At 34.0% G+C, this 12,056-nt stretch overlaps 1 protein-coding gene across 4 annotated transcripts in view; it reads right to left on the reverse strand.

Annotated features, from left to right (window-relative positions):
- Positions 1–1,111: 1,111 nt before the first annotated feature.
- Positions 1,112–12,056, reverse strand: part of PTPRC (protein tyrosine phosphatase receptor type C) — a 134,119-nt gene continuing 123,174 nt past the window's right edge. For all 4 annotated transcript variants that reach the window (XM_051998700.1, XM_051998703.1, XM_051998702.1 and 1 more), the window contains 4 exons: positions 11,474–11,596; positions 11,054–11,232; positions 5,017–5,152; positions 1,112–2,856 (listed from right to left, as the gene is read on the reverse strand). In XM_051998700.1, coding sequence (XP_051854660.1) covers positions 2,581–2,856; positions 5,017–5,152; positions 11,054–11,232; positions 11,474–11,596 — 714 coding nt within the window. In that variant the 3' untranslated portion in view covers positions 1,112–2,580. The remainder of the gene's footprint in view (positions 2,857–5,016; positions 5,153–11,053; positions 11,233–11,473; positions 11,597–12,056) is intronic.

A 12,056-nucleotide genomic window follows, 5' to 3' on the forward strand; every position in this document is an offset into this window, starting at 1 on the left:
ATTGACTTCAGCCTAACTTTTCTTAACTGTGGTAATCTCAGACCTGAAAAGAAAGGTGCCAAAAACTCTTTTTGACTGAGGGGATTAATGCTACTTTGCAAGGTACCTAAACAACCCCCTTTTAGCATTGCAACATGGATTCTGGGGACAGAAATTAAGACAATAAAATTAGATGCCTTAAGCAAAACTCAGATTTTCCTTCACATAGTTATGCAGTCTAAAGGGTAGAGTTAAATAGCTCTGCCTTTTGTTATCAGGGTGATCTTGAAGAAAGTTTCTGAAACACACTGGACCTAAGTTTCCTCCTTTCTAAAAAAAGGACAGTAAGACCAGAGGCTGATAAAGCCCTTGATCCTATGGTCCATAGTAAAAGAAACATGGTTACAAATTTCACTAAGGCCACATTTCAAAGCTGAATTTTTTCTTAAAAGATCTGACTTTTGTAGTCAATGCCCATTGGTAAATTTCTCCATATCCAGAACTAATCTGTAAGGACTGATAGGCATAAAGATGGGAACTGGATTTCTGATTTCACTAAAATGAGGAAACTTCTTTGACCAATGTACATTAATAATTTAGGTTTTAGAGAGTTGTCAATGAAGTCATACTGAATGGTTAAGTTAGTTATCCAAAGTTATCTTAGCACGATAAGTCTGTGGCAGGACTTGTAGTCAGGTTTTCCTGGCTTCAAGGCCAGCTTCTTAGATACAATCATCCTTAGATTCTATAAGTGAACAGAGCACTGGTGTCCAAGAACCTTGTGAGATATTTGGCAAATCAGTTAGTCTTTCCAGAAACTTCAGTATTCTCATTATTAAATGGAGTTAGATAACTTCTGGCATAAGTTCTAGTTATAAATTTATGATTGTATGAGTTTGGCTCATGTATGTGTAGCCTTATTCTCAGTGTCTCTCTATTCACTTTTGTAGTTTAGAAAGGAAAATAGCAAATATCTGTAACACAGTTTCATTGTCAATGACAGAAATATTCCAATGATTGATAGACTCTTTCATCAGGACCAGAGAGTTCATGGACAACTTACCTTATTCTTTCCCCACTCCACTGGAAGGATAATAAAGTTTTACAGAAGCTTCATTTGAGTAAATAATGATTCTTGTGATTATTTTTCTTAAAAATAATCTTTATTTTATGCTTCTTAGCAGAGATTTAAATAGCAATAAGAAATGCATATTTTGAATCATATATAAAAACTTTTGTTGTTGTTTTTGTTGGTTGTTCTTGTGTTCTAAACCAGTGCAATAAACAACTAGTTATAAGCTAGTCATGTAATAAAGACTCTAGTTTGAAAATCACACATCTCCTCTACTTGAATAGTAGGCAGCATTTTACATAAATTGTTTAGCAGCTATTATCTCAAGCTACAGATGGAGAATTTAGGCATCAAGTGGTAATACATCATTGTAATGGTTCCAAACTAGTATGATTAGTGATAGACCTACTGCATAGTGCTGATGAGGTTTCCCAAATTTGCTCTCCCAAATCATTATTTCTAAAAATCCCTCTTCTGGTGCTTTCAGACATTTTCCTTTGTCAAACAGGTCACATAGCAACAATAATAAAAGTTTTATGTTGATGAACATGATGATACATATGACATAATGCCGGCACATAATAGATAATTAATAAATGTTTGTGGGAAAGTATTGCATATATGGAGAGAATGAAAAGTAATGGAATCATCTGGGAAGCTAAAACTGGTCAGTAAGTCAGAGTCAACTGCCAATGTAAGTACAGTAGATAATCAATGGAAATGGTCCTACCTTTTCACATCTCCTTGTAAGCAAATGCTTTTTATTCCTAGTTTCAGTGGTTAAATAATTAATTCCAAATCCTGTACAGAGAGCAGTTTATATCAAACAAGTTATATGCACCAAACAGAGACAGTAAAATACGTTCATTTGTTAACCTTATTTAAATTAGGTTAAATAAGCATGGAAAAAGAGTGGACTAAATACTAACACATGGTGTATAGGAATGCCAAGACTTAATAAAAAGAATTTCCTTAATAGACTTTGCACAAACATACATTACTGCTCTGAGATGTCCCCTCCTAGGAGTTAAACATTGAACTACAAAATTAGTTTACATAGAACAATGGGGACATCTTGAGGTCATTTTGGAAAATGTACTTGTTTTCATTTCAAACATGCCCTACAGACTGGTTTTAACTGATAAAATAAAATGTTCTAAACTAAATAACACACCTGATTAAAATGGATTTTCCCCTTGAATGAATAAAAGATAGTTCCTAAGTTATCCTCCTTTAAGATAAATGAATTTCACTTGAAATATTTCTTTTTAAAACAAAACAGAACCAACAAAAACTGATGAAGAAATAGTAAATAGTAGAAAAATATTTTGAATGAGCATTGGACTATACAAAGAATTTTGTAAAAACATATAAAATAAATTTCCCAAAGATTAAAAAAGCTGTTGTCACTAGTTCCATAAATTCCATAGATTTCAAACAGACCTTTGTTTCTTTTTTACATCTTGGAGATAGAAAAATGAAAGGACGTCAAAGGCTTCATTAACAATGCCTTAGATCTATGTTCTTCCTTAAGTACTTTCCATTAAGTTTGGACTTGTGGGACCATTTGAAGAGCTTTCAGTCTCTTTAGTACTATCTGTGATCTGTGGTTCTTCAGACTTTTTGCTTTCTTCTTGGGTCTTATTCAGATCACCAGATGAGTTAATACAGTTAGCATTCTGATTTGGTGTGTCCACTTCATTGTCAAATTGAATTTTATCTTGTTGATGGCTGCTTTTCTTTACTTGTCCATTCTGGGCAGGGTAAGTGCTGGCAATGATATCATACAGGAACTGGTATTGTTCCTTTAAATAAAAAGAGAAAGGGAAGAAAGGAAGAAATTGAAGAAAAGAAAGACATCATTATTTTGGTACAACAAAGAAGTTATTGGTAGATAAATTCAATAAGTAGCTAGAAATCAAGTAAGCAGAAAGCTACATGAGTAGTAGAGAGATCTTCCTGAACTTCTTGAGTTCAGAACTATGTTAAAAGTTAAATGAATCTAGAAAAAAGGCAGTGGGAACTGAGTGTGGATCCCAAGATAGTATTTTCACTCTTTTTAGTTGTTTTTTGCTTGCATTTTGTTTTCTTTCTCTTTTCTTTTCTTTTTGATTTGATTTTTCTTGTGTAACATGATATGTATAGAAGAATTATACATATTTAACACATATTGAATTACTTGCCATCTAGTGTAGGGGATAGAGGTAAGGAAGTAAAATAAATTGGAACACAAGGTTTTGCAAGGGTGAATGTTGAAAATTATCTCTGTATATGTTTTGAAAATAAAAGGCTTTAATCAAAAATGCTAAGTGAATACAATGGAATATTGTTGTGCTTTAAAGAATAATATTTCTAAGAAAATCAGAGAAATCTGGAACAATTCACATCAACTGATGCCAAATGAAGATAGCAGATTTAGGAGAATACACAATTACAATAATGCAATTGGTGATGACACTAGAGGACAACAAAACTCAAATCAAATGCCAAAATCAATAGTGGTTCCAGATGGCTGGTGCTGGGAAATGTTTTTTTTTTTTTTTTTCTTTCTTTCTGGTCAAGAGGTAAGGTATTATAGGTACAGAATATTATAGTTGCTATTTGAAAAGGTTTTACTTAACTGTTTAAAAAAAAGGGGGGAGTATACTATGGGGAAATTATTGGAAAAGGGAAAAGAGCCAGACTTTTTAGGTTCTTTACAAATATTTCATTCAATCCCCAAACAACTCTACAAGTTAGCTGACATTATGATACCCATTGTACAATTAAGTATATTGAGTTTAAGTGACTTTCCAGAAAGTCACAGAACTAGTTATATGTCCAAGAATAGATTTAAACATAAATATTCCTGATCCTAAGCCCAGCTCTCTATTTACCCCAGCTCCTAATTACTGGGAAGTGATTGGGCATGAAAAAAAATGTGTTAAATGGACTATGAGTTTCTTGACATCAGGGGCTATCTTTTGCCTTTCTTTGTACCCCCAGGGACTCACACAAGGCTTGGCATATAGAAGGCACTTAAGTTCAGGTATTACTTGGCTGCTTATCAATCTTGTTCATAAGAACAGATCCTATGTAGGTAGGTGTATGAACCTTCACTAGAATATTCTTGTTGTAGGACAGTATTAAGGAATGTAAAGACATTTCTTGGAGTGTTAAAAGCATCTTATTATAAAGTAATTAGCTTTGTTTCAGCACTGACTTCTAGAGTAATATTACAGGAAGCCTCCATTAGGTGACAAGGATCAAACCCTAAATCTAGCCTATTTTCTTTCATAGTCCAAAACAAATCATGCAAATCCTAAAATTATTTTTCAGTCCTTTAACATTGTAAATTTTCACCTATTTAAGCATTTTTCATCTAAAAGTCCAACTACCATTCTCTTTCTCTGTGTTCATCTCTGTCTATCTCTCCCTTTCCTCACACCCTATATATACACATACATGTCAGGGTGTCTCAAAAGTCTTAGTAATTTTAAGCTATTAACACTTATCTATTAAACTTTACACATAAAAATATGTGTATGTAATATATATATGTGTGTAATATATATGCATTTATAAATATATTGTAATAGATCTAATATGTATATATTACATATATGTATCCTATTAGTTTTAAATATTGATCTAGGCACAATTATTGATTTAATTTCTTCACAACAGGAGTTCTTGCCTTTTTTGTGTTGTGGACTCCTTTGGAAATCTGATAAACCCTTTGAATTGCTTCTCAAAATAAAAAATTTTTGTCTACATTCATAATTGAAGGAAACACTAACTTTCAGTTGGTAGTTAGTAAAAATGATGATTTATTTTTCCTATACAAGTTCATAGAAATCTATCTCAGGGATATAGTTACCCTAGGTGAAGACAAAAAGAAAGACAAGAAAGAAAAAGAAAGAAGTAGAAACCTGTTGAAATAGAACAAAAAAATCATGTTCAAATTCCTCATAGGATTTACTTACAAAGGATGAAACCATTTCTGGTCTAGCTCTGCGCAGAGATTTCACTACTTGAAAAACATCAATTACATCTTCTGTATCTACACAATCTAAAAGATTTAACAAAGCACAAAATGTTCCTGTTTTTTGGGATCCATCCCTACAAAAAAGGAAAAAAAAAAGGAACATAAATTACAGCTTTACAGAGAGGGAAAGAATGTCATGGGAATAAAGTTGCCAAAGTTCATAATTTAGATCATATTTAACAATGTAGCCCTGTCAACACTAATATATTTTCCAAAATAAATTATATATTTTTAACATTATTTATTTGCAATTATATTAACAGCCAAAGGATTTTACTCAGCTAAAAGAAATGAACAATTCTTTTTATAGCTATTTAGACTGCCAAATATTTGTGTGCATTTGTGTGTATATGTGTATGTGTTTTCACTAAAAAGTTCAGTAAGGAAAAAGCTACCAGGAGAAATTAGGCAGGTCAGGTCAGCTTAAGTGTTTGCCAAACTTTATAAATTGTCTGAAGATCTGCAGTAAAGAAAGTACAATAGGGTCAGTTTAGGTGGTACAGTGGATAGAGCACCAACCCTGAAGTCAGGAGGACCTGAGTTCAAATGTGACCTGGGACATTTAACACTTCCTATCTGTGTGACCCTGGGCAAGTCATTGCCTGAGCAAAAAAAAGAAAAAATACAATAAACTTTTGCTTCCAAAGAAAAAACACTATTATAATCTAAATAACAACTACCAGTAATACAGGAAGCTTCGTATCAAAAAAATTTGGATAAAATAATTCCTTCACAGTCATAAAAAAAAATTCTCATTTACTATTTATCCTCATATCATTTTTATCTTTAAAACCTAGGAGTAGTTAGGTAGCACATAAGGAAGATCTGAGTTCAAATCCTACCTCAGACACTTACTGGCTATGTGACATTGGGCAAGTTATTTAATTCTAACTGCCTCAAAAAAAAAAAATCATCCTTTGGCTTTTTCTGTATCCTTTTCTATGTTACTCCACTTTTAATCTCCAACTCTGGATCACCCCAATCATTGTCTTTCTTTGTTCCTCCTCTAAAGCAGAGCTTCTTAAACTTTTTCCACTTATGACTCCTCTTCACCCAAGAAACTTTTCATGACTTCGAGTATATAGGTATATAAAATGGGTACACAAATCAAATATTTACTGCTAATGAATAATAATTCTGTGATCTCCACATTTAGTTAGGAGACTCCACATAGGGTTGCAAACCACAGTTTAAGAAGCTGAGTTGTAAAGCACTAGTGCACTCCTGTAGAATATTGCGAAAAGTCAGCTGACTGTCTTAAATTCATGTCCTGTAATTTCAACTAGGACCTCATGAAGGAGAGGCAAATCCTCTTGTATCCCTAACTGGTTCTGTAAGACCTTTCCTATAGTTTCCATTCCAAGCATCTTTTTTTTTTAAAGCCCCAAGCTGTCCTCTCCCCTTTCAACAAAATATCTTGCTTCATATTTTACTCCTAGGATGGGGAATTTAGACAGCAGTGACATCAGTTTTTCTCTCACAGAGAAAGTTGTTACTCCACAGCCTACTGGTTGCTAGGTTATGATGGAGGCAGGTGAAACTGTGACAGCTCCTCCATAATGGTGGAACTATATGGATGGGGTTCAGTCTCCAAGAAAAGAACAGAGATGGTCTGTGGCTGGTAGAACTCAAACTAGAGGACAGGGAGATGGGATAGTCTAATTCTGGTCCCTGAGAAATGACTTCTTATTGCCAAAGTGACTTCAGGCTGATTCTTAAGACAAAGAAGGAAGACAGCACAGATACAGGAGCCTAGAATAACCGATCATGGGCTGGAAGCTCGGAGAAGGGGTTGGCAATCTCAGGTCTCTACTTCTTCCAGAGGAAAATATTGGGCTGACCACTCTAGAGTGGGCAATTTGGGATCAGAAGATACAATGGAATTAGAAAGACATCCCTTTCTTTTTAACGTTCGTACTGGATTTTTGAGTGTGTGGGTTAGCCAAATTTCAGCAACCTAGCTGATTTTTAGGGAGCTAGACCAAAAGTCCTGGCTTATTGCTCCTATTCTAAAACTAAGTATATTTTCTCCTCTATAAAATAAGGTATTTGGACAGAATTTTGGCTCTCCAAAATCATTTCTAGACTATCTGTCATGACATTTTGAGGGTTTGGGGAAGTAGGAACTTCAAATCCTTTTTCAGCCTCCTGTTAAACACTATCTATCAGTTTTCTTCACTCTCACCTCCTGTAATAACTTGCTTCCTGTATAAGGGGCATCAGCCTACTTCTGAGAAATGCAATCACTGATTTAGATTATATTAGTCAGTGTGAAAGTTGTGCTTCTGCTCAGAATTGTAACAATGACTGAAATGCTTAATCTGACTCAGAATTCTGAGACAGCTGCTATTCATTTTTGAATGTGATAAGCTGTCAAATACTGGGAGTGAATGGATAAATGCAGAACACAGTCTATTTCACTGATTTGGATACAAAGAATTGAAGAATTGGAGATATTCTTTATTTAGTCATCGAGTCAGCAAGTATTCATTAAGTGCCTATTTTGTGCTTGGCACTGCACTAAACTCAGATACAGGAAAAGAAAAGAGGCTCAAATTTCAAAGAGCTCACAGCGTAATGAGAGAAATGGCATACAAAACTAGGTATAAACAAGATACATATACACACGTGTATATGTACACAATATAAATATATATGTGTATGTATATACAAACACACATACAAAGGATAAATTGGAGATAACCAACAGAGATAAGTCATTATCATAAAGGAAATTAGAAAGAGACTCCTGTAGAAGGTGGGATTTTAGTTGGAAGTTATAGAAATAGAGAGAGAAGGAATTCAAGGCATAGATCGAAGCCAGTGAAAATGTACAGAATTTAGAGATAGAATATCTCTTAGAGAAAAGTAAGGATACCAGTTAGAGTGCATGGGAGAGAAAAGAAGCAGTAAGGATATGAAGCCTGGAAAGTAGGAATAGGCCAGGTCATTGAAAGACTTAGAATACCAAATTTTATATTTGATCCTAGAAGACAATAAGTCATAGGGGTCCTCAAACTTTTTAAAGAGGGGCCAGTTCACTGTCCTCAGACTGTTGGAGGGCCAGACTATAGTAAAAACAAAACCTTTGTTTTGTGGGCCTTTAAATAAAGAAACTTCTTAGTCCTGGATGAGGGGGATAAATGTGCTCAGCTGCCAAATCTGGCCCATGGGCCATAGTTTGAGGACCCCCGCAATAAGAAGTAATGGATTGAATTATTGAATTGAGAGGGATAGGGGAATGTGAGTGGGCAATATAATCAGCACTATGCTTTAAGAAGTTCAGTTTGGCAGGAGAATGGAGGCTAGATAAGAGTTGGGAGAAGTTTAAGGCATAAAAAACAACCATCAGATTATTGAAATAATTATACATGAGGTAGAGTGTCAGAGAAGAGATGGAGTTATATGCTAGAGATCTTGTGAAGGTAGAATTAACAGGACTTAATAATTTTTTGGACATGGAGGAATGAGAGAGAGTAAGGCATTGAGGATGACACTTGGGTTGAGAGTCTGGATGACTAGAATTAGAATGGTACCCTCAAAAGTAATATGGTTGACAGAAAAAGAGGGAAGAATGATGAAAAAGATAACGAATATTGGACATGTCTGGATATGTTGAAATGATGTCTACGAGATATCTGGCTTGAGGTATTTATTAGGCAGTTGGAGAGAAGAGACTGAAGGTCAGAAGATAAGTGGATTTGAGAATCATAAGTATAGAGATGATAATTGAATCCATGGGAGCTGATGAGAACACTAGGTAAAAGAGTATAGAGTGAGAAAAGAAAAGGGAGCAGTACAGAACCTTAGGGGACACTCATTGTAAATGAGCATGACCCACGTGAAGATCTATTAAAGGAAATTGAGCCATGATCCCACAAGCAGGAGGAGAAATAGAATAGAGCAGTCACAGAAAGGTAAAAGAAGGTGATTGATAATAGCAAAGGATTCAGAGCAATCAAGAAGAATAAGGACTAAAAAGGTCAGGAGATTTGGCAGTTAGAAAATAACTGCTAACGTGGATGAGAGCAGTTCCCGATGAACAATAAAGTTAGAAACCAGACTGCAGAGAGCTAAGAAAAAAGTGAAAAGAAATAAAGTGGAAACACTTACCAATAATGGCTTTCTTAAGAGATATGGGACAATAGCTAGCAAGAGATGAATAAATGAGGATATGTGTGTTCTTTTTTTTTAAGATGGGAAATATATGGGCTTGTTGGTAGTAGGGAAGCAACCAAAAGAGAGAAAGGAACTGAAAATTGGTGACATGGTGGCAGGACCATTTCCTAGAAAAGATAGGGTGACATAAGATTAAGATCATTTGTGCATGTGAAGTGAGTGGCTTTGGTCTAGCAATGAGTGTATACCCCGAAGAAATAAAGAAAACAAAGGTAAAGAGACAAAGGAAAAAAGACCAATTTATACAAAAATATTTGTAGCATCTCTTTTTGTGTTGGCAAAGAATCGGAAATTGAGGGAATGCACATCAACTGGGAATGATCAAACAAGTTGTGATATAAATGACGGGGAGGAGTGGGGGAGGACTGGTTTAAAAAAAAAAAAAACAACTCCAGAAAGACCTATTTGAGTTGATATAAAGTAAGTATAACCAGAAGATTACTGTTCACAGTAATAGCAACATTATAAAGATCAAGTGTGAAAGACTGCAACTCATCATTACAATGATTTAAAACAATTCTGAAAGACTAATGTTGAGAAATGCTATCCATCTCCAGAGAGAGCCCTGGTGAAGCATACTTTTTCACTTTTCTTTTTGCTTTTTTGCAATTTGATTAATATCGAATGAGTTTTACATTATTCCACATGTATAACTGATACATGTATGTCTTCTCAATGGACAGGGGAGAGGCTGGAAGAAGGAAGAAAATTTGGAACTCAAAATATAAAAAAGAATTATTGAAAATAAATATAAATTAAAAAATAAAATGTAATGCCAAATAAAATCATTTTCTTCCTTTCAACAAAAAGAAAAGCTGCTATAGTGAGTGGAATAACATTAATTAGCCAGCATAAAAATAGTTAAGTAATATAAAGGTACAAAAGAATTGACTTGCCTTAGTCAGAGCCCAGTTGAGATTTTGTAATATAAATTTCTAGTAGATTCAACAGAATTTTGTGATTTTTCATTACCTTCTCTCAGCTTCATGAAAGTAGGGGTGGAATGCAATGATTAGTGAAAGTAATACAGTCTTTTAGCAGAGAAAGACAGCAATGTAATAAGGAAACAAGGCATTCAAGAGTACAGAGTTGAACCTCGGGGTCAAGATGGGGAAAGAAAAGTATATAGCCAGTGAAGTCATGATAGATTAGAAAAGAATTGAGATATTAGCATGAAGAAAGAGATTTGGGATTGCAAAGCAGATAATGAAGTAAAATACAATAGGCTTCTGTAATCTGGATATGGAGAATTAAAGAATTAGATAAATTTTAGATTACTGGGGAAACAGGAATAACAGAACTTTCCCATGATTATGGGACAAATGTAATTTATTTGAGCATAGAAAGAAGATGAGAATTTGGTTACTAACCTTAAGGTGTAGTGAATTAATTCACAAAAAGGACCCAGAGTCTACATTCAGAAAAGTAACAGAAGTAAAAATTCTTTACTTATCAAATTTGCTCTCTAAATGTGAACTCTATTCTTCCTGGACTCTCTAGATATTTATGAGAGAGTGTATCACAGACTTTAGGAGTACAAAATTTTGTACCAGTTTTACTATAATATTTTAGGAAGTTCCTTTTTCTAAAAACTAATTAAGTCTAGATGATTAATTGATATCAACTTAAAATAATGAGAGAGAACACTAGTGGGGGCTTTTTAGCTATGGCGCTACAAAACACTGCAATTTTAAAAAAAGAACAGAAAAAAATAAATCAAGATAAATGGAATTTGGTGAAAATGATGATTAATGGGGCAAAGTTTGAATGTGAACTTGGTGCTCATTCATTCTTACCGACAGTGAACAAGAAGAGATGCAGCCTTTTGGTGTTTTTGCCCTTCAATGCCATGTTTCTTTGGAAGTTTCTCTTTGAAGTTTCGAATCATAGAAATTAATTCTTTGGGTTGGGCAGGAAGGTCTTCCCCTTTCCAGACATTATATTGATATTGATAGACTGTTCGGACATCTTTCCTCTAAAAACCAGACAATATAGGATTATTAACTCAAGTGACTACTTAGCATACCTTTCAGACAATCATCTATTCCATATCTACTTTTGTAATTAGAAGTATTTTTTCTTATGTATTTTACAAATTATGTATTCAAATATTACAGAACTTTGTATCCATTATAGAATTCTTATCTTCAGTTAAACCAATACAAGTAAATTAAATTTATGCAAATAATTTCCCCCACCTCATTTAATTTTTATACCTTTGCATGTCTCAGTTCAAATATACGAATGGTATAAGCTGTAGATCTGTTCATGTCTTTCATTTCTACTTCCACATCTTCATATTTTTGCTTTCCTTCTCCCCAGTATTGAGCACAGACTTCCTAAGTTTGGGAGAATGTGTTAGTACTTTCATTTTTAATATGCACATAAAATAAATACACATTAGGAAGTAATTAAAAATTTAAAATACAAAAAGGTAAAAAAAAAAAAAACACATTCTCTATCCATAAGGAATTCACAATCTAATGGGGAAAACAAAATTAAAAAAAAACTAAGTATAAGCAACAAAAATTCAGGAGAAAATGAAAAAATCTGAGAAAGAGAGAAAGAGAGAGAGAGAGAGAGAGAGAGAGAGAGAGAGAGAGAGAGAGAGAGAGAGAGAAGAGAAGACAAGACGAGACAAGAGAGAGAGAGAGCATTAGCATTATGGGAAATCAGGAAATTTGTATATAGAAAGTGAGATTTTAGGTGAAACTTGAGAAAAGCCAGAGAAAAAAAGAAGGTAGATATGAAGAGGTAGAGAATTCCAGTAATGGAGGAGAACCCTGAAAATTCAGGGAA

This window comes from Antechinus flavipes, chromosome 4, assembly GCF_016432865.1.
Source record: "Antechinus flavipes isolate AdamAnt ecotype Samford, QLD, Australia chromosome 4, AdamAnt_v2, whole genome shotgun sequence".
NCBI lineage: Eukaryota > Metazoa > Chordata > Mammalia > Dasyuromorphia > Dasyuridae > Antechinus > Antechinus flavipes.